Source organism: Danio aesculapii, chromosome 2 (assembly GCF_903798145.1).
Source record: "Danio aesculapii chromosome 2, fDanAes4.1, whole genome shotgun sequence".
Taxonomy (NCBI): domain Eukaryota; kingdom Metazoa; phylum Chordata; class Actinopteri; order Cypriniformes; family Danionidae; genus Danio; species Danio aesculapii.
The window spans coordinates 23309899-23333787 of NC_079436.1; the positions used below are offsets into that span (position 1 = coordinate 23309899).

Genomic DNA, 23889 nt, shown 5'->3' on the forward strand with positions numbered 1-23889 from the left:
GCCGTTACAACATCGTTATATAATTTACCATCACTGGTCATCGTTGGTGGAGTGTTTATCTCCACGGGTTCTTCTCGATCTGAGTGGGGTTTGTTGACTGTCCTTCCCCGCAGGACTAAAGCAATTACTCCGAGTAATGTAAACATTTTCAAAGAGTAAATAGTCTAAAACACGAGAAAATTCGAAAAGTACAACAAAGATACGAACAATTAACTCAGTAAAGCCGATCTATCAAAGAGTCTTCGTATATCTGCACAGTACCAGTGAATTGTGAGTAATGGCGCAGAAATTCAGCAGAACGCCAACTTTAGAACGTGATGGAACATCAAATGACATTCTAAATTCCAATAACAAAAAGCTGCAACGTGATTGGCCCGTTTAAAAATGTATAAAAAAATTCAATACAAAGTAATAGGCAATCATTTTAGTGGCTTTTTTTCGTGTGTGTGTGTGTGTGTGGGGGGGGGGGGGGGGGGTATTTGGAGGGGTCTCATCGAGTCTTAGTTTTTGTATTCACATAAACAATCTCATGTAATAATATATCTTTTATATACTGCATATTTACAAAGTCAGGACTGGAAACATTTTATTTCGGCATTTTCTGCAAATGGCCTAAATTTAATTTTAAAAAGAAAAAGAAAAAAACGGGTGAAACTGACAATGTTTAGATAAGATTTCAGTTAAGTTAACTAATTAAGTTATAATATTATATAACCTTAGTATATTTACGAACATGAACTAATAATGAACAACGCTTAACTAGCATTTTGGGCTAATCATATTTCGACATTTAATAATGCAAAATTACAATTCAAAATATACTTGTTAAGTTAATGCATTAATGTTAATACACTATTATAATTATTATATAATAAAATTAATGTTAACAAGCTAACAACGAACAACTTCATTTTCTTTAAAAATGAATGAATAGCCTACTCTAATAAATGTGTTGTTTAGGCCCAACTGTTTGTTCATGTTTGTAAATACATTAACTAATGGACCTTCATTTTGTGTGTTTTGTCATTTTGTGCGATATATATAAAGTCCGTTTTTTCCTCTTCCTTTGTTTATTAAAATGTTTTATGTAGTCCACAAAAATAAAACGTTTTTGAACTCAAAGTGATTCTTCTGTGGTACCATAAAAAAACCCCATTCTGGAACATTTTATTTGTAATTTTAGGAGTCTAGAGAGTAAAAGGTGTTTATTCCTGCTAAAACAAATCACCACGTAAATAAAAAGTCAAGTTGACTTTATTGAATGAACATTAAAGGATGTAAATAGTCAAGTAGTCTGAATCCTCAAGCAATAGTTCTGTCCATCGTTATTGTCCCAGTATTCTCCGTGATCAGTCCGACAATAAACTGCGAAATGCACCGACGAGTCTTGCTTAGAACTGAGCGGCGCGTCCAAAGTAAAGTCGAACTGTTCCCAGAGCAGCTCTTCTTCATTCATTCTCGGTGAAGCCTGTATATCCGCAAAGGTCAGCCAGTTATTTAAAGTATACCTGACTCCAACTTCTCTTCTTCCTGCGTGTCTCTGTGTAACTATAATCACACCCTTCACTTCAGAAGCAGTTATTGAGACACTCTCCAGCGCGACTCCAAGACGACGAGACTTCATGTCAAACTCGGACAAACTCACGGGTAATTGAAAGAGCGGAAGTACTCGCTGCTGAAGCTCTTGATTTGAAGGATGATTCCGAAGTGCAGATGTATCATAGGCATCGTAAGAAAAGTGTCTGACGTTTTCCAGGTTCAGCCCCATCATGTCCGCAAACTGCACTCTCTTTCGATTGTGTGAGGAAGCTTCGTCCTGATACAGATCTGCAGGCAGAGATTTAGCTCTTTGTCTGTCCATTTGTACAGTTTTAGGTGAAAAGGGTGACAATTGATCATATTTTGATGCGTGTTTTGGTTCAGACAGAGCCTCGGTCTCGCCTGAAGGTTGAGTTTCCTCATTAGCGTTCATCATATCGAATGAGGCTGCTGTAAATGAGAAACAGAAAGCCTTTTAAATATAACAAAACTGGACCTGGAGACTTTGCGTAATAAAGATGTTGGACAAATACTACGAGCGCAGGAGTTGCGTCAAAGCAACGTCACCATTTACAAACACTTCTGTGATGGTGACCAATAAGCGAAATTGAAATTTAAAGTAGATATAGCCAAGGGCTCTTACGTAATCGACATCTTAGTTATTTAATAAAAGTGATTTAAATCAATTTATTATTAACACATTTTTATGTGTTGACTAAGTAGGCTAATCTTAACTCTATCAGCTCTCTTTTAAAATGTTGGCTATTCATTTTCATTAAAGACACTGTTTTAAGAATAATTGTTTGATAATTGTGATCATTTATATTTTTCTCAGCCCAAAAACTGATGGACACTGATGAAATAATATAGCTACTGAACTATATTTGTTGCTTATAATACTACTACTACTACAATAAACAAAATAATGATAATAACAACAACAATAATAGTCTTTTAAAGCCTCATATGTTAATGTAACCTAGAAAACGTCCTGTCAATCATTGCCTATAGCGCAGAAACACGATGACGACATGCTGAGTGTTTGTGCGCACATGTCAGAGCGAGCACATTTTTCTGCACGTGGATCTGTTTACACTTGATGGCGCAATAGCGTGTAGTTGCTTTTACTAGTATATGATGCACTGTAGTAGGCGTCTTCCACAAGAAACGAGTCGAGTGCGCTGGGAAGTTACAAGTGCAGGCATATTTGTTTTTTTTATTCACAGCTGCCATCAGTGTCCCAAGTAGCCTAAACGCAAGGAAGATCCTTACATGATTTATCTGTATTATTTTGTTTATGAAAATAGAAATTCTATCTATCTATCTATCTATCTATCTATCTATCTATCTATCTATCTATCTATCTATCTATCTATCTATCTATCTATCTATCTATCTATCTATCTATCTATCTATCTATCTACAGTCATTAATTTTCTTTTCAGCTTAGTCACTTTATTAATCTGGGGTCGCCACAGGACAATGAATCGCTAATTTATCCAGCACATGTTTTACAAAGCGGATGCCCTTTAATGCAGTATGCAGTAATGCAGTATTGGAAAACATCCATACACACTCATTCACACACATACACTTCGGCCAATTCACCTATAGCGCATGTCTTTGGACTTGTGGCGGAAACCAGAGCACGATGAAGAAACCCACGCAAACACTGGGAGAATATGCAAACTCGACATAGAAATGCCTACTGACCCAGCCGAGACTCGAACCAGTGACCTTCTTGTTGTGAGGCGACAGTGCTATCCACTGAGCCACCGTGTCACCTATATAAAAATGACTAGTGGGGGACACAGGGGAGTGTTTAGTTTTTTAGGTACATTTTTTAACTTGCATAATATAAAGTTGCAGTTCTCTATATTAATGATAGTTTTAGATGGAAATAGTTGTAAGTCATCATCAAATAATGTGTGAATATTATTTCAGCAAATTACTATTACTGCTCCCATGTGTTACCACTCACCCCAGTAGTGTGGTAGGTTGTAACTATGTAACTTGGCCTTAACTCACATCTGTAATTATGTAATACAGTTCAAGTCCAATAGTATCTATGTGCAGACTTGGATTTGCAAGCTGAGACTGCAAATCTCAGAGATGCAATGTCAGACACAATGCACTCAGTGGAGCTGGTGACATCACTGTGAGGGGCAGGGTTTATTTAGAGTAATATTTAAAATAGACACATTTGCCTACAATGTATGAAAGTTTGTGAGGTTTAGCCATAGACTGTAAAATAGGGTTTAGCATGAACAAGTACTAAGATAGCGACCCTCAAACAAAATGTTTCATTCATCCACCTGTTTATTAGCCTATTGTTATTAGTGTTGTTGTTGTCGTTTGTATATATATTTTTAAATACAAAATCATTTGGATAACTATTTAATAAAGGATTTGTTTCAAATTATGTTTAAATTACATAAATCTTCTAACATTGTTCATTTAATTAAAGACTGCATGAAAAGATCAAGTTATGAAAAACTAATTTTTATGATGAATAGAAATTCAATTATTGGTAAGAACATTTCAATAGTGGATGTTTGTCAGGACACGTTCTCTCATTCTACGCCTTTGGAGATTTGTCATGTGTGAAAATATAAGCTATATATATGTTGTAATATTTGCTATATGGAGCACGTTCATAGTGCATCTTCAGTAAAAGGGGATTTAAATGTGTTTCAAACAAGAGATCTGTATGGGATTTGTGTTCTGTAGTGATTTGCTCCAATTGCTTTACAGGTTCAAGAAGACTCACCTGCAGAGAAAGCTGGTTTGGAGCCCTTTTTTGATTTCATCATATCTATTGGCCATAACCGCCTTGTAAGTTTGTGGATTGGTCGGTTTTTGTTCTGCACAAAGGTTTATTTTAATCCTCAGACCTCAGTTAGTGTCTGAGACCTCAGTGAAGTTATAATTGTCAACATTTATTGTGTTTATATAAAGAATAATATAAAAAATACTTATGTTATTATAAATAGTTTTTGTTATTTGTGTGAAGAACTTGTGTAACTTAAAAGATACAAAAAGTTAGAATCTCCTGAGAGCCTTTATGCTGACACATTAAACAAGTTCTTATGCAATGTTTAAGATAATGGAAAATTAATCGTTCTGTAATGTCAATGATTTATGCAGAGAAAGATAATAATTCAAACTATAATCTCACATAGCCAGATTTATATAGTCTAAGCATTACTTTAAATCAAACAATCATAAGAGTCTAGTTGTTATCACCTCACGGTTCAGTGTGATGAGGAGTTATTGCATAGTTTCTTCAAAACATCTACATTGCTATAATTAGATACTTTCTTAACTGCTATTGTCTCACAGGTGTCAGTTTGAGTTCTGCATACACCGTCCCTTTAATAAAACTAACAATTTATTTAAAGGGTTCTTATTAGTCTGTGAAACTGAATGGATATAATCACTGAAATGCACAAGAATGTTCTGGAATATTAAAATATGGCTAATTGTACTCTCTACTCTATGTGTAATCTACTCTACTAATTCTATTAATAGATCTCCTGTAAATGTGGTCAAATGTGATTTCTTGGATTGTAATGTTTCATATATGCTGTCTGAACAGATTCAGGAAACTCAAGGACCTCCTTAGTTCTATTTTCACAAGTAATTTAGCTACTTTCCTATTTTCCAGTGTAAAAATCTTTTTGGAAGTATTCAACATTCAAATGAACAAGCTGAATTACCCACTGAACATAAAAAAACTACTAAATGATGAAGGTGGTGGTTAGCCAATTTTCAAAATATTCTATCATAATTATTATCTAGTAATAAACGGCAGCTTTTCGCTCTAAATATGGGGATAAAAACAACAACAAGATGCTGGTGTCAGGATCAAAGGAATATTCAAATTGTAAACTGGAAGCTTAGAGATTAGATCTTAAAGAGGAAATCTCTAGAGAACTGGATGAAGACATGCGACGAAGCTCAATCACTAACAATGAACACCCGTCTGAAACTGTTACAATATAAGTGGTTGATGATAATGCACAAATATAGCCTAATGAAAATATTCCAGATAGATTGAGATACAGGGACCTTACAGGAACGCTGTATCACTATATATGTAAAGGAATGCAGAACTTCTGGAAAGGTGTGAAAGAAATGATAGAAAAGATTCTTGAGGTTAATATACCAATGTCTCCTTTATTTTTTTTATTTATTTTATATCCCAGGGAAATCAAGTAAAAAAAAATACGGAGCAAATATTTATGAATATGGGATCTGCAAGCAAAACGGCTTATTTCTGTAAATTGGAAAAGGCTATGTGCACCAAATATAGGCCGTTGGCTGAAAGAGATAGTAACAGACATGTCAATGGAAAAAAAATAGCTTATATATATTAAGAAATAAATACATAATTTTTGATAGAGTTTGTGGAGCTGTTCTGTTGTGTTTAAAAGGTGGTGGATTTGGAAATGTTTTATTAGAAGTTTATTAAATGAGGTGATATTTTGTTCTGATGTAAAATACTGAGAAGTCTTTTGTTTTGTTTGTTCATGTGTTTGCTTGTTGGTTTATGTTGTATCTGACACATGGAAATGTGTATGTACATGTTAATATATAATAAAAATGAATTGGGGGAAAAATAACCAACAATGCTTGTCGATTTCTAATAAATAATAATAAAAAATCCATCCAGTGAAAAATATTATGAATCAAAGGGCGTTTTCAAAAACTCGCGAACTGCAGCTCGAGTTCTGCTGACAGCAGGAACTGACGTCAAACGTTCGCGACAGGCGAAGTTGTCACTATTTTGAAACATTGAACAGGCTCGCCGATTACATTTAGTTTAATAAACTCGTTTCTTTATTTCGCTGCTTGATGTAATAAAATGTAAGTATTTCATACGGATGAAAAAATGTCGCCAGAGCTGGAAAAGTACCCGAGAAACCTGCTGGTGTGCGAGAAATCAAACTTCTTGAATGAAAAGTCTCGGCATGACATCCACGTGTCGAAGCACAGCTTTAACTACAAGGCAAGTTTTAATAAGAAACATTTGCTCAGCATATCGACTTTGATTGTAAACACTGACCGTGATGGTTAACTGAGGGAATGCTTTTCCCGCAGACCTCAGTGCTGATTCCTGAATGCGGGATCTTGCCTGCTAATTTCAGCAATGCCTTCAGCAGCTTCAGCCCTTACTATTTAGTGCGGGACCTGCCTGTGTATGAACTACTGGAAGAAACATTTCTGGAGTCACTCGTGAAGAAAGGTTTAAGAAATGTCCATTGCTAACATTTTGGTGTACCTCATATTTTGTTTTTAGGTAATGAGGTACATAACATGAGCTAAAGACGTATACAGCATTTGTTTCAGTGTTTTACTAATCCAGAGCTGTATGTTCACACTAATACTAATAATTAGAATAATAATAATAATATATGTTATTTATGGCCACCTTTCTCAAACATTTGAGATATAGATAAATGTATATTATAGATAAAAGATATATTTGATAAATATAGAACACAACATATAGTAACATTGCATACATTGTACAACAAACACAAACAACAAGTCCAAAAGACTTGCAAGTGAGATTGTGAGCAATAAGATGCTGGACTAAACAGTCTTAAACAGTTTTGACCTGTAAGCTTGTGAACTAACATGAGCCAAAACAAAAGATAGCTATTTTATATTTACTAAAATGAAAATTAATAATGCTGTCAAAATATATTTCTTATTTTTAGCCAAAGGATGTATGTGTATGTATAACTGTTACTGATTTTTATTTATTCATTTATTTTTACACAGGACATTTCTATGCACTCTCTTACAACACCAAAATTGATGAAGATAATTCCATTGCACTTCTTTCCAGTGGTAAGACACAGTTGTGCTGTGATTCTAACAGAGCTGCTTTATTTTATTGAACTGAGTTAATCAAGTTAATTCATTTAGTAATTTAAATGAAATTTGTCTTGCAAAGAAACCCAATAATACGACAAGATGGCAGTCAGGCAATTTAACTTTTTATCTTTAGAATTTAATGGAATGAAATAGTTTTAAAAAGTTGAATTTAGTTAAATATAATGAAATAAAAATGTCAAATCTGCACTCACCTGAATAAAAAGAATAAATCAAATCTTTCAAACAGGACAAAAGAACAATATTGAGTACAACATTATCAATTTCTGTTAAGAGTTTTTTTTGTCAATAATATTTTTTTTTAACTAAACAGTGAGAGACCTAATTAAAAAAAAACAACAACAACTATGGGCTACTTTATATTTTACTTTAGTTAATACCACAAAGATCAAAATCAGTAAACTAATAACATCTATATATCAGGCAGTGATGTTCGGTAATCCAGCAAAGATTTTTTTATTCCTTAACAGAGCATTTTTTCCATCTTATGTCACCTGTTCTTTTATTAGATTGAAAATGAAATGTACTCATCATTTACACACTGTCAAGTGGTTTCAAACTTTGCCTTTGTTGAACACAAAAGAAGATCTTTTTAAGAATGCCTGACGCTGGTAGCCATTAATAGGAAAAATAAATACACTGGAAGGCAATGATTACGAGTTTCCAACATTGTTCATGTCTTTATTCATGTTCAATAGAAGAAATAAACTGAAACAGGTTAGGAACAAGTGAAGGCTGAGTAAATGATGACAGAATTGTCATTTTTAGGTGAACTGTAATTTTACAGTACTGTATATTGCTGGTATTCTGCAAAATCAACAGTCTGAATGTACCTATTTAATCCCTTAAATAAGTAATTATTTTATTTTAAAAAATAAATATCAATGATGTATTGACCTTATTCTTCAATGCAGAAGTGCGCTCGTTTTTGCGATTGTTGCAGAACTTGTATTTCAGAATATGGGAGAAATGACTAGGAATAATAAACGGCAGAAAACGGTCAAACTATTTGCTCTACAAACAAGTGTTTGCATGACTATACAGACAAAACAGAATAATATAATAAGAAAATATCAATTTGCAACATCAAGCAGCAGAACCAGCTGTTTTTTAAAGTCTAGAAATCAATGGAAGTGAATGAGACCGGAAGCCTCACGAAGAACAAGGTCAATATAAACAGCTAGTGTTTTGTCCCACCAATAAATGTCTGGTGAAAGGTTAATGTGACTATTTTCAATTTCATACAGTTCCTTTTACAGCATTAATGTTGTAATTATCATTCAAATATAATCAGTTAAATAGACTTAAGCATTCATTTAGATGTTCCAGCTTAAAATGCATCGCCAGGAGCAGTAGGTGAGTGCAGAAACACCATTGAAAATACTGTGGTAAAATAAATGTTCATATTTAAAAGACATGGTGCTGGAAAATTGTATTCAATGCAGTGCTTCTTGTGCTCTCTAAGACCCACTTTATACCATATTTCAGTCAGGCAGTAAAGATTTTTACAGAAAACAGACCTTAAATGCGGTGATTTTGTAATGCCATACAGTTCATCAAAATCAATTGAACTGGGTTAGTAAAAATTAAAAGTCCTTCTGCACATACCGTATTTCATTAAAATATTTGAAAATGTTAATAATAATTCAGTATTATAAAGTTTTCAGTATTCATGTTGATATTACACATTATTCCCCCCAGGTCAGTTCATTTTGTCTTTAAATAAAGACACGTACGAGCAACTTGGCTTGGAGGGCCGACCATCACAGTACAATCACAGAAAGGCTATGAGATTTGGTAAATGTCTTTTCTCTGAGCAGCATGGAATGAACTACTATTCAATAAACAGAATAACAATTCTACAATGTCTTTATTTTTGCAGTTGTGACTCTTGACCTCACAGATAAAAGCTTGGCGCCAGGCACCAAACGATATCAGCGGGTTCTGTCATCTTTAAAAGACAGACTTCCACTTAAATATGACTTTCTTTTCACCAAATACAACACAGGTTTGTAGCAGGTAATGCATTATTACCATCACTGGCCTTTGTGATGGATTTTTCATTTGCCTTAGCTGTTTGTATTCCAAACCTTTTCAGGTTGTGATGAAGACGAGGCTCTTCATGCGCTGCTGTCCCGTTACTCATACAAGGAGCACAAACCTGTTTTCAGCCAGCATGTCCTGAAAAATATTCAGTGTCCCACACTTTACCCATTGGATATACAAGGAAAGACGCTGTCATGTGACCCGCATTCTTTCTTGGAGTGGCTTGGAGCAGTTAATCTGGATATTAATTGGTGAGTGAGCTGAGAAATGATTTTAAAGACTAAATTCACAGAAACCAGTCACCGTGTCATGAGTTTTTGTATAATCGTCTTCTATTGTTTATTGAAATGTTAGTTTTAACTTCAAGTCACACATAGCTTTGTTTCCAATCAAATTAGCAAATAAAAAAAAAAACTGGAATATCACTTAATTCAATTGATAGTTGACCCCAAAATGAAAATTCTGCCGTCATTTACTGCTCCATCCTCCACTTGGTCCAAACCTGTTTGAGTTTTTTTTCCTCTTCTGCTGAACATGGTGGAAAATATACTGAAGAATGTTGGGAAAAAAACAGCCATTGGCTTCCATAGAATTTTGCTGTGTTAGATGTCAGATCTATGGATAAAAGAGGTAATTACTGTATTTTTGTGTAAGGTTGGTGGCAAACTGTGACAAAGGTATGCCAGAAGAAAGGGAATTTATTACAGTAGTGGAGAGAATTTGAAAAGACTAAAGTATTTATACAAATATTTACAATGGTTTATTTTAGCAACAAATTTTAGCAACAAACCAGTAAATTGTCTGGGAATCGTCTTAATGTATAAAGCTAAGGGAAAAGAGAATTACAAGCTGCTCAAGCCCCCCTGCTCCGAGTCAGCGTAAAGCATTCAAGCACATGAAAAGATAACATTTGTAGCTTTAAGAAAGATGAATTTGCTTTATACAGTCAAGACTCTGCAGTTGTTATAGTTATTTAATTTCTGTACCTCAATACTGTTAGTATTCTTTATTCCATTTACACCTTAGTTTGTAGTGTAATGAACAATTCATAACAATATATTTCCAAATCCTTTTTTCATTCATTTTCTGCCGCTTTTCCGGAGCCGGGTCACGGCCTTAGGAGAGAACCCCAGACGTCCCTTTCCCCAGACACTTCCTCCTGCTCCTCCGGGGGGATCCTGAGGCGTTCCCAGGCCAGCCGAGAGACATAGTCCCTCCAGCATGTCCTGGGTCTTCCCCGAGGCTTCCTCCTGGTGGGACATGCCTGGAACACCTCCCTAGGTAGGCGTCCAGGAGGCATCCGAAACAGAGGCCCGAGCCACCTCAGCTGACTTCTCTTGATGTGGAAGAGGAGCGGCTCTACTCCGAGCTCCTCCCGAGCGTCAGAGCTCATCACTCTATCCATTAAAAGTGCACCCTGCCACCCTTCGAAGGAAACTCATTTCGGCCGCTTGTATCCGAGATCTTAGAGTAGGAACGTAGATTGACCGGTAAATCGAGAGCTTTGCCTCTCCGCTCAGCTCCTTCTTTACCGCAACAGACCGGTACATCAACTGCATTGCTCCTGCACCAATCTGTCTGTCAATCTCACGTTCCATCCTTCCCTCACTCGTGAACAAAACCCGAGATACTTAAACTCCTCCACCTGGGGTAAGGACTTTCCTCAAACCTGGAGGTGGCAAACCACCTTTTTCCGGTGGAGCACCATGGAGGTGCCGATTCTCATCCCAGCTGTGTCACACTAGGCAGCAAACCGCCCCTGTGCATGCTGAAGGTCCATGCTCAATGAAGCCAACTGAACAACATCATCTCCGAATAACAGAGATGAAATCCTGTGGTCCCTGATCCGGACCCCCTCTAGCCCAAGGCTGCGTCTTGAAATTCTGTCCATAAAAATCATGAACAGAATTGGTGACAAGGGGCAGCCCTGGCGGAGTCCAACATGAACTGGAAACAAGTCTGACTTATTGCCGGCAATGAGACACTCCTACTCTGTTCATACAGGGACGAGATGGCCCTTAACAGAGCGCCTCTGACCCCGTGCTCCCCGAGCACCCTCCACAGAATGCCATGAAGGGACACGGTCGAATACCTTCTCCAAGTCCACAAAACACACGTGGACTGGTTGGGCATACTCCCATGAACACCCTCGAGGGTGATTCAGTGTACCACGGCCCGGACGAAAACAGCATTGTTCCTCCTAGATCCTAGGTTCAACCTTATATTAATATTTCCAAATGATTTGGTGAAATTGTTGTCAGAGCACAATTTATGAATATTGTGAAGATTTTATGTGCAACTCGATGTTTTTACAGTGCCTTTTGTAATGCAGTATCCCTAAATGTGCACAAAAATATGTGGTTGGAAATGTATTTCACAAAATGGTATTTCATAGTGTGTCTGTGTGCATCTCTAAAGTGAATCGTGTGTTTTCAGTGAAAATGCAGCTGACAGTTTCCTGTCTACATACGTGTGCCCGGAGCCTCAGAGCTCTATTAGTCAGGCTGTGGTGTGCAGCGTCACCGGCTTCATCTCACCTGAGAATGTGTTTGTGCTGCTGCAGGAGCTCAGGTGAGCTTACCGTCACTTCTGTATCACAACCAGCCCTTTTAAACAACAACAGTGTTTTGAAGGCATGAAAATGTTTTAAAAAGCTGGTTCAAATGTGTGTTTTTGTTCCTCTCCCAAAGTTGTGAAAGTGTATTGTTTACAGCAGAGGTGCCCAAACTTGGTCCTGGAGGGCCAGTGTCCTTTAGCTCCAACTTCAATATACCTGCCTGGAAAGTATACCTGGAAAGAGCTTGATTAGCTGCTCCAGGTGTTTAATTGAAGTTGAAACTAAACTATGCAGGACACCAGCCCTCCAGGAATGGGTTTGGGCATCCCTGGTTTACAGAGTGACATCACCCACTGCTGGCCTAACATGCATAACAGCATTTTTTTGGTAGCTATTGTATGGAAGACATTTTAAAAATGCAGCTGAAAAAAAGCTTATGCTTCTAGTACACTGCTGTGAATATGCCCTTCACTATACTGGGGCATTAGGACCCACACCAACCGCAGGATAAGCACCTCCTGATGGCCATCACTAACACCTCTTCCAAGGGCAACCTAGTTTTCCCAAGTGGTCTCCCAATCAGGTCCTTACCAGGCTCAGTGGACCAGTCAGAAGAACTCAAAGTTTTGTTTACAGTAGCAAGTTAGAATTTGATGGCAAAATGGTGGAGGCACCTTTAAAATAATAATTCTTAAACTGCGACTTGTGTTTTATGATGCAGTCTGTATGATAACAGCATATTAAAAAAATAACATATTTAAAGTGTTATATTTCATGCAATACTAAAATAAAAACATTTATATTCAGTTTGTAAGTATGCATATGCTAAAGTTATTTTCTCAAGTGGATGCTTGTGGTGTAAAAAGCGAGGAGGACATCTGAAACTTATAAGCTGTCTATTTCTTTAACGTGTCTTTCAGGAAGTATTTCGATGAACCCAAGTTCACCCCATGGCTTTCCGTCACAGTGCATGGATTTATGGACAGCCCTGTGTCATGGGGAACATCAGAGCATGGCTTTCTCAAAGGTGGTGAAAACTTCTACAATTTTATTTGTTTCAAGAATCAGGACTACTGGCTACACATGGCCACTGGTGCTCAAGACGCCTGTCCACCTTAAAACAATGGATTCTGTGTTCAAATGTAACATATGGAAGTTTTTTTTTTATTAAAAATCATTTAAGAGGACCAAAGTAAAATAAAATAGTATATCAATTTATTTAGACCAGTCATTTTCACAGCTGTTACATGTTCAGAAACCTAAAAAATGTACAGATTGTACAATTTATAGCATTTAGTATACCAACTATAAGAAATAAGCATTGCCATTATATTTATAAAAAAAGCTAGTTTTGAGCAGCGTTTGAAACTAAAGGCAGATGACATATACAGCTATGCTGAAAGTCAGAAAACGATAATGATAGATCTTTTGTTTTTATTTGTCAGTGAAGTGACTGGAATAAAGCAATATTTCCTCTGATATAGCCATGTTGAACATTACACTACACAATTCCAATATGCCAAGACATCCATAAGAGAGAGAGAGAGAGAGAGAGAGGGCCGAGCTCGCGCACACACACACCAAAAAAAAGACTTCAATGAATTTCAGATATTATTGCAGAGCTTGAGTAAATTGGAATCTGTTTCTGGGTTGTTAACAGACAGTCTAGGTTAATCCTCACAGATCAAACTAGCTTCACTGACATCAGTTATAAGCCAGAGAAGCAGAGTTTACATTACAAACACACGTTAAAACAAAGACATTATTAATGTCACAATCCACTTCATAATCAAACATGACCTGTCACATTGTTCTGCAAAAATGTCTTAAAACAACTGAACAAAAGCATTCAAATAAGTACAAATGAAAACAAATCTATTTGCACTATCATAAATATAATTCCATAAACAAAACAAGTCATTTTACAAAACCATTTGGAAAGGGGGAAAAACACACACACAACCACCTGTTATTCCATGTTATAGAAACTACTACAGCAAATTCAATCTATAGTCAATAAATACTGAACAGAATTAATAACATATATCATTTACACTGCTGGGACTGATTACTCACTTCAATTTTGAGTTTCTGTGGAGTATTTAGAGCAATTATTTTGGAACAGAACAAAGCAATAGTGTATCTGTACCAGAACATAGATTAAAAAGGAATTGGGGTTCAAACCACACACGCTTCATAGCTAAAAACCCCTACAATTTTGCGAGGTAGGGCCTTAATATTTCTGCAGGAATCGGTCACGTTCAATAGTTTTGCCTAAGCCATTTTCTTTAACCTACTCTATTCTCACCCACATTATAAAACATTGTATTCCATTGACTAACAGTGCACACTAGCTAGTAACTACAGGCATTTGTGGAAGATTTCAGTAGATCTTCTATTAGAGATTCTTTCTGATAATACAGCAGTCCAGTCAGTTTGAACCAGCAGAAGAAGAAAAAAAAAACGTAAGGATGCAGATTTAAAATGCCAGCATCCTTTATTGACTAATGAGGAACGTCCCTCCTTCAATTTCATAAGTTATTAAATTAGAAAAATTTGTCAACAAACATGTACATCAAAATTATTTGGTGGTATAATGTTACTCCAAAAGCAAACAGTTTGTATGAGAACATACAAATAAACACCGCAGAAAAAAAAGGTTTAAAATGAAGCTGGCAAAATGTACAAAAGTGAACTTTGATACAAATAACTGTTAATTCCTAATAAGCCAAGGCCTCGTCCACATACTTGAGTATTGATTTTGTCTTGACATCATTATTAAACAGTCCAAAAAATGTATGTGCTTTTGGCCTTTGATGCATTAGTGGGGCTCAATTCTGGTCCTCGGGGTCTCGCCGACCGGCACATTTTGTATGTCTCTTATGTGAAACACAAAGATCATTTCATGGATCTCCCTGTTAAAAGTTGATCTGAATCAGGTGTGCCCTCATACAAAATGAGCCTGAAGACCGCAATTGAGAACCACTGGTTTAAAGGAATAGTTCACCCAAAAAAAATCTCCTGTTCATTTACTCAAGATGAAGGTGGCAATTTTACTCATTAGAACAATAAGGAAGATTTCTAGCTGGAACTGTGGTTCTTGGTAACTCAAATGCAGCAGAGTAAAGCAAAACAAAACAGCAAAACTAAATTTATACCGATGACTCCTGATGATGCATTACAAAAGTGATCAGTCTGTACAAAAACAGAACATTATTTACAGCGTTATTATCCTCAAAGAAACACTCCACATTGTTTTAGAAATGAGCTTATTTTAAAAGTCACTTAGAGTTAAACAGTGGAATTTGACCATTTTTGAATCCATTTAGCCAATCTCCGTGTCTTGCAGGAGCAGTTTTAGCTTAGCATAAATCATTTAATTGAATTAGAACAATTGGATTAGCATCCCGGTCATTTAAAAAAAAAAATAAAATAAAATAAAATAAATAAATAAAAAAAATTAAAAAAATATATATTACACATACATACATATATACACACACACACTCACACATATGAAAAATTACAAATAGAAAAGTATAATTTTCCTATTTAAAGCTTGACATTGTGTACTAATAGTGGAACAAAAACTAAAAGTAGCCATTTTCTAGGCCGATATGTCTAGGAACTATACTCTTATTCCTGCATACTAATCAAGGAACTTTGCTGCGGTACCCTGAGCATAGTTCCTAACCTTATTGACCATGAAAATATCAACGTTACATTTTCCATCTGTCTTAGTACAGTAAAGTCCAGCTTTAAATAGGGTAACTATCGAAACTCTTTTTTGTGCAAAATGCGAATGGTCTAATCTGATTCAATGATTTATGCTAAAATAAGCTAAAACAACTGCTACAAAACCCAGAGATTGGCTGAATGGATTCAAAAATGGTAAAATTCAACTGTTTAAGTCGAGGGAACTTGTAAAATTAGCTTATTTTCAAAAAAAGTGGTTACTTTAATCCACAGACTCTGCAAACGTTTTTGAGTGTGTTCAGAACAATCTGGGTTATGAGTTCATGACAGTTAATGGCGTGTATCAAACATTAGCAAACTGTGAAACAGAATAAATACAAATATCTTAAACAACAATAAAACATAAGTGCCCACCCTCTGCTGAAAACAGCTCATGAGTTTGTGCCCACACGTACATCGTGACAGGAAACTTGAGGATGCATTCAGGATTATTTGCAGATGGATGTGGATTAAAAGTAATAAGGCAGTAAATACTGTTCACTTTCTTACACTAACGGATCGTTTCACTTCATAAGAATTTTTTAAGTATCATTTATTTCAGCCAACCAGTTTTTGACTTTCAAAATACCAGTAGCCATGGATTCACATTTTATAAAAATCACCAAGGACCATAGGTTAGGTAAAAAACTTCTAAAAGGTTATACTTAGGATAACCAACATCTTGGATGTTCTCAGAGTAAATTAGAGGGGTAATTGACCTAAAAAAAAATTTCCTTACCATTTATTGATTAACACAAAAGATGATCTGAAGAATGATGGATAAAAGCAGCCATTGATGATAGTATGAACCATAGTATGAACAAACAATACTCAATGAAAGTCAATGGCTTTTTCCAACATTATTAACAGAAGAAAACCCAAAACAGGTCAGGAATAAGTGGAGGATGAGTAAATGATGACAATGATGATTTTCATTTTGGGTGAACTGTCCCTTAAACAGTTTATTTCTGGGTGTACGGTCTTATATCTTTAAGATCATGTTAAGTCCCCAAGAACTGGCGACATTTCCATTGATAATCTTCTTGATAAATGTGTCTACTCGTATAAAGAGTACAAAGGGCTGATCGGCGTGAACGTCTGCTAGATTCACCTGAATATTCAAGGCTTGAGACGACTTCTAGTTCATGCCATAAAAGTACCTACAAAAGAAAAGTTAGACTCGCAGACCTGATTCTAATGCCAACCTGTTCATTTAGCAAGAACCAGACAGAGACCAATCACAAAATGGAACTCATTCAAGTCTCATGCATCGTTTTTTTAAATGACACTACCTTGATCCAGCTCTTCTCAATCATTCTGCATAGAGGGCTGTCAAAACAATCCAAAGCCACTTGCGACTTCAGTCCTGATACAACAGAGGATGACAGGAATTTTGTCCATCTGCGATGATGTGCAAGACTTATCTCAAACTTTGCATTAACGTCATAATCAAGTGTGGCAGAATGAGATGCTCGGTAAAAGCAAACCGATCCTGGACGACGGAGAAGTGCAGGTTAGTCTTCCTGTTTGGGAAATCCAACTAAAAAAAGTAGCCATGGACAAACCTTGTTTATTTAGCATTAGGCACTTGAGGGTGGAGGTTTCGAGACCCGTAGGAGTTAGAATTCATCAATTTTCTTCTGGAGATATTTGAGGATGGAATCCATGCCCTGAGAGGAGCCCCACACCCTCTTGAGGGCTTCACACTCTCTCTCGTTGGCCTGCTCCAGAGCTGCTCGGTTTATGTTCCTCACCAGAGCTTTGGACTCGCGCAGAACCTTTAGTGTTTCCGGTGGCATCAGCATGAACAACACAAGATGAGGGGGACAAAATGAGGAAGAAAAGGAAAACAAAAAAAGAAGGCACATGACTTATGGATGTGGATGCATTGTGAATTTGTATAGAAGTGCACAGTTCAAAATATGTGTTCACCCAAAAACTTTAATCCTGTTATTAATTACTCTCCTCAGTCTAACACAATGAAGATATTTTAGATGAAATCTGAGAGCTCTCTTTTCCTTTATAGACAGCAAGGGTTGTGAGATGTTCAAAGTCCAGAAAAAGAACCAAAAACATTATTTAAATATTCCATGTGACTTCAGTTGTTCAACTATACTCACACAAAGCTCTGAGAAAATGGATTTTGTGTCAAAAAATAAATCAAAAACAGCATTGTTAGCCTATGTTCTCTCTACAGCCAGGTCAGGTTCCGGTAAGCATTTACTACAGGCAATATGATGCTTGCTTGTTGCGCTGCCGACACTAAAGCCTGTTTCACACCGCAAGCATGAGCAGAGCGTGAACAGCGTGTGTTTTTTTTCGGCGTGCATGTTAACAGATTAGAGCTTTCATACTGTATGCAGAAGCAGCAGTGCCGTGATAGTTTCGGCGCTGGGTCTATTTTTGCCTCGTTGCTCACGCTCAATTAAAGTGACAGTACATTGATAATGACCAAAAACACATTGAATGACAGTAAAAAGTAGTATTTTTACCCAATAAATGCATCAATAATATCGCTGGTTACTGACGTAACTGTGGTTCTATGACAGTGGAAGACCGCCAGAGGCAGTGCTGAAAACACTGGTGGAAAACCCCTCATGCTCGCACTTGACCAAGAATCGAACAAGTTTTCACTTCGTGACTTGTGACGTGCCCTGAGCTATAATAACCCTTTAGCACGTCACTTCTTTGTCTTGGATCATTCTCGCAATACCGAGTGACCAGAGACTCTGGCAGCTTCCACCAAGTCATAGAAACACAGTTACGTCAGTAACCAGCGATATTATTGATGCATTTAATGGGTAAAATTGCTACTTTTTACTGTCATTCAATGTGTTTTTGGTCATCCAATATTAGTATCCAAAAATCCAATATTAGTTTTGGTAAAAACGTGCACTCGTTTTCCATATTAATTGAAATGGGCCTATGTTTGCTTTACTAATAATATTGAGAAGTTGAACATATTCTATTCTAAAACATGAAATCACTTACAAAAGCTAACATGTATTCTAATATCATGTATAAATTATATGAATAAATAAATAATGAGGCTATTTATTATAAAAAGAAATTTTATATTTATTATAAATTATATATTACTTATTATTAAGGAAATATAAAAAATCCTAATTTAATAATAATATTAATGATGATGATGATAATTATTATCATTTTTATAAATATATATATATATATATATATTATAATTTAAATATATTTAAATTCTACTTTTACAATTTGACACATGTAAACCACAGCAGAAAGTTCTAACCAACAGGCCCATGTCATATACAGTACAGAGACTTAATAAATAACCCAGTTTAAAAACTGTTTTTTTTTACTTTTTAAACACTTTTTAAAAGTAACGCATGTTATGTTTTTGTTTTCACAAGCTTTGGAGACGTAACATAAATTTCGTTTTTAAATAATAGGTCACCTTTAGCTTTCGCCATGAGGCTGTGTTCAAAATGACATCAAGTTTTTCAAAGTGCACTGTGAAGGGAGCACAACATGAAGAACGCTAAAACTGAACTGTAAAAATACTTTGAAAGCTAATTACACCCAAGAGAGATGACCTTAATGCTTTTTTATTTTTAGTCATTCCAACTTTGAATGTTAGAATGTTCTAAATGAATACGGCATAGGGGGGATAAGTGGGAATAGAGCACAGCCAGGAACTATGTTTCTAACAACAGCTCCAGAGTTGTAGTTGCAAGTGCACAAGTTTACGATGCAGTTTGCGAATGTTCGTTGAAACGATGGAAAACGGCAAATCAACGAACTATGTTTGTAACGACAGAACTTGCGACCTTAGTTGGCTAACGATGGTTTTGGGAAAGCGCACCCCAGGAAGAGAAAACATTGCTGAATAAAGTCATTTTTACATTTTTTCTGCTGCACAAAAGTGTTCTTGGAGCTTTGTATGATTACAGTGACTTACCACTGAGGTCACATTGAAGATTTTGACAAAGTTTCTGCTTAATTTTCTGGATTTTGAACGTTTCACAACCTTTGGGGTCAATAGAGAGTCAACGAGCTCTTGGATTTAATCTAAAATATCTTCATTTGTGTTCTGAAGAAGAATGAAGGTCTCGGGGAAAGAGAATGACATATGGAAGAGTAATTGATAATCAAATCTTCATTTTTATAGGTGAACTAAACCGTTAGGTCAAAAGTAGACTTTTTTTGATAACAGCAAATGTGACTCGAGTAATTCATTTGTCACATTGCTTGTCATGTAAAATAAATCATTAAAAAATTAAGTACTGCAATGTATAAGCAGGAAATGTATAGGCTCATATACAGTATGTGACAAAAGTGAGTACAACACCCTCACATTTCTGCAAATGTTTATTTAAATCTTTTCACAAGAGAACACTGCAGAAATGACGCTATGCCACAATGAAATGTAGTCAGTGTAAAGTTTGTATAGCAGTGTAATTTATTGTCCCCTCAGAAGAACTAAAAATACAGCCAATAATAGCTGAACCCCTGGCAACAAAAGTGAGTATACACCTAAGAGAATATGTGAATATTTTATGAATATTTTATGTGGCCACCATCATTTTCCAGCATGGTGTAAATTCTCTTAGATAAGGAGTTGACCAGAGCTTCACAGGTTGCCACTGGAATTCTCTCCCACTCCTCCAACACAACATCATGACATTTGACACCATGTTCTCCTCCACCTTCCTTTTCAGGATGCCTCAGAGGTGTTCTATGGGGTTTAGGTCTGGAGACATGCTTGGCCAGTCCATTACCTTTACCTTCAGCCTCTTTAGCAAGCCAGTGGTCATCTTGGAGGTATGTTTGGGGTCATTATCATGCTGAAACACTGCTCTGTGGCCCAGTTTCCGGAGGGAGGGGATCATGCTCTGTTTCAGTATGTCACAGTACCTCTTAGAATTCACAGTTTCTGAGTGTTGGCTATCTTTTTATAGCCTAGGCCATCTATATGTAAAGTCTTCTGAGAGTTGTTTGCCATGTTGAACTTTCAGTAGCCAGGTTGAGACAGTGGAAGAGCTAAATTTAACTCAAATTTATCAAATTTAACTGGCCTGCTATCTGGTGACACCTGAGACAGTGTAACCAGGGGCGTAGCAACTGGGGGGGACGGGGGGGACACGTCCCCCTCACTTTTCGGAAACAGGTTACTCTGTCCCCCGACTGGCCCGCACGTTTTATTTGACCTAGCGGCCGCAAGTGTTCTCTGATTTGTTACTTGATTTGAGTGAACGATCACTCAGCCAATCACAGCGCGAATCTCTTCCGCGTCTGCCACGAGCTTCATTCATTCATGGTGCGGAAGGGAGCAACAGCTACAGCTGGGTAAATCACGGTAAATCACTAACGTTACAGAATCCTACTTTTGTTCCATTTCAAAGTGAGAACCGTAAAGTCCCTGGTGCTGGTGTCTTGTCTGGTGCTGAGCCAGAGAAAGACAGCGGGGTTAAGTTGGTTTTGTTTTCGGTATTCCTGACACATTCAGTGACGGACGGCATTAACAAAAAAACCTCTAACCCTAAAAAGATCTAAACTGTATTCCCTACAAAAAGACAAAGCTGGTTATGTTTCACAGCTGTCTTTCTTTTATCGCTCGATATTACGAGCACTGCTTGAGCAGTCACAATATGCGTTTAGCCAGAGAGAGCTCGCGCTGACCTAAACTCTCAGTAAGGGACCGTCGTAAAAGTGCTTCTTTTTTTCGTTTTTTTTTTTTCCGAAAACAAGACCAACTTAACTCTGCTGAGAAAGACGTGTTATATTATCACAATTATGCAGCCTTTTTAACTGCCAAATGCTTAATTTATGGACACAAGGAAGTCTAACAATCCATTAAAATATAATTTGCTGATGTGTTTTAATCATATCAGATACACATACTGAAAGTAACTATAAAGTTGAATCTACTCCTCTCTAAGTTCACCAGCCACTTACTTGCATGTATTTGGGGAGTAATTGGTGAATTTACGTGTTGAATCCTACGTGTTCTGCTTTTGAATGATTCATCGCCGCAAGTACACATGGCGATGTCCATCTCACGTTATGTGTAGTATCAACTTGCAATTTTGCAATTGCATTGTAGTATTTAAAAATATTTTCACACAGAGTAATGCTTAATTTAAATGTGTGTGGTTCTGTTTATTTATTGTTATTAATATTTTGTAATTATTTTAGAATTTTGGTTAAAAGATTATTAAATAAACTTTATTGCTAATAAATCATTAATCACTTTTGGGTGACCATACAGCTGTCCCCCCCACTTTTAAAATGGCTGTTACGCTCCTGAGTGTAACACTAATGAATCACATGACACGGGAAGGAAAATGACTAATTGTGCTCAATGTGTACATTTTCATTTAGGGGTGTACTCACTTTTGTTGCCAGGGGTTCAGCTATCATTGGCTGTATTTTTGTTCTTTTGAGGGGACAATAAATTTACACTGCTATACAAACTTTACACTACTTTTCATTGTGTCAAAGAGTCATTTCTGCAGTTTTGTTCTATGAAAAGATATAAATACATATTTGCAGAAATGTGAGGGGTGTATTCACTTTTGTCACATACTGTATTATCCTCTCAAGATGGATCCTCTCAACCTACTCCTGCTGCTTTAAATCATTTGTACATAATTTGTTTATTCACAAAATAAGAAGAACATTAAACTACTGAAGATGGAAAAAGTGAAGACATTGGACAAGCATGAACCTTTTAGAGTTTGAAAGTTGTTGTGTGCCTGTGCACAGTAGCAAATGGGGTTTTACCATCAACATCTGGTATTAATAGACATTTGGTCAATCTCATTAAACGCACAGTGCAAAATTCTAAATTCATCTCAAACACTCAGAAAAGGTGAATCTCAACAAAATCACAGCATGCTGTGTGTTTGACTTGAGTATGTTCTCTAACATACACATAAAATAAAAAAAACTTAAGTATACTTTGGGTTTTATCGCAACTGATGTATTAGTGATTTATAATCTTAACAGGTCTAAAAAGGGTAATTCACCCAAAATGTAAATATCCTCACCATTTACTCACACTCAAGTGATTCTAAACTTTTATCAAGTTCTTTTTTTCTGTTGAACACAAAATAAGATATTCTGAAATATGTTGAGAAAAGGTTCATGTTCATACTAGGAACAAAAAAATTACCATGGAAGTCAATGGTTGATTTTTCCAACAATGGTCAGAATATCTTCTTTTGTATTCAAGAAGAAAAACTCAAACTGGTTTGGAGTGATTAGTAAATGACAATGTTTTATTTTTGAGTGAACAATCCCCTTAAAGTCCATAAAATACTCAAAACATAAAAGAAAATAATGATTTCCAGCTGACTTTAGAAAGAGTTTGAGAATCAGATGCATATGATCTAAAATGAGACGTTATTAAAAAATGTAAAGGCAATGTGTGGATGTATGCTTCAAGAAAATGTGACTGGAAAAAACAAAAACGAATAAAAAGATGACTTACAACTGAGTTACAAGATACTAGCTCCTTAATGCGAACCATGACTTCCTGTGTGAAAGTCCCGGGCCACAGAACCTGGGAAACGAGTCCTTTGGCACAAGCTTCCTGAGCAGTCAACTTCCTCCCGCTCAACAGCATTTCATTAGCCTGTGAGAAAAGCATCAATGAAGAGCCAATCATAACAAACTGTTTATCAAGAAGCATTGTACATATATAGCATAAACTTATTCTTAAAAGTTATTTTAAATCAGAGTTATCTGCAAATCAGAGGAATCTTATGCAGTATTGGGTGTAAAAAAGTTTTTTTTAGTCGGCTCTTAACAATAGTCAAACCTTTTCTATCTAGAAAAGATGTTAGAATAAATAATTCATGCTTTTATTACTTCTAGGTTGGACTCTTGTAACTCATTATATTTTGGGAGTAGTCAGACAACACTATCCCGTTTACAGTTAATTCAAAATAAATAAAATAAAATTCTGCAAGGCTTTTAACTGGTACCAAAAAACATGACCACATCCCACCAGTCTTATGTTCTTTGCACTGGTTGCCTGTGCACTATCGTGTCACTTTTAAAATTCTTCAGTTGGTTTTTAAATCACTAAATGGCTTTGCATCCCCTTATCTGTCAGATTCGTT

General features: G+C 36.2%; 3 protein-coding genes across 3 annotated transcripts in view; 1 reads left to right on the forward strand and 2 right to left on the reverse strand.

Annotated features, from left to right (window-relative positions):
* Positions 1 to 1285: 1285 nt before the first annotated feature.
* Positions 1286 to 4352, reverse strand: LOC130234776 (protein phosphatase 1 regulatory subunit 3G-like). The gene is made up of 2 exons (XM_056465074.1): positions 4310 to 4352; positions 1286 to 1989 (listed from the first exon to the last, which is right to left on the reverse strand). Exons 1-2 carry the CDS (start codon positions 4350 to 4352, stop codon positions 1286 to 1288), a joined length of 747 nt encoding a protein of 248 aa, XP_056321049.1.
* A 1954-nt stretch (positions 4353 to 6306) lies between these two features.
* On the forward strand, positions 6307 to 13478 carry rpp40 (ribonuclease P/MRP 40 subunit). Its single transcript, XM_056475300.1, has 8 exons — positions 6307 to 6550; positions 6643 to 6787; positions 7330 to 7398; positions 9145 to 9240; positions 9326 to 9451; positions 9542 to 9740; positions 11926 to 12060; positions 12967 to 13478. Exons 1-8 carry the CDS (start codon positions 6434 to 6436, stop codon positions 13163 to 13165), a joined length of 1086 nt encoding a protein of 361 aa, XP_056331275.1. The 5' UTR covers positions 6307 to 6433; the 3' UTR covers positions 13166 to 13478.
* The window catches only part of cdyl (chromodomain protein, Y-like), a 43740-nt gene continuing 33316 nt past the window's right edge, over positions 13466 to 23889 (reverse strand). Inside the window, exons 6-7 of the mRNA XM_056475288.1 lie at positions 23256 to 23399; positions 13466 to 17559 (exon numbers count right to left, since the gene is read on the reverse strand). Coding sequence (XP_056331263.1) covers positions 17401 to 17559; positions 23256 to 23399 — 303 coding nt within the window. The 3' untranslated portion in view covers positions 13466 to 17400. The remainder of the gene's footprint in view (positions 17560 to 23255; positions 23400 to 23889) is intronic.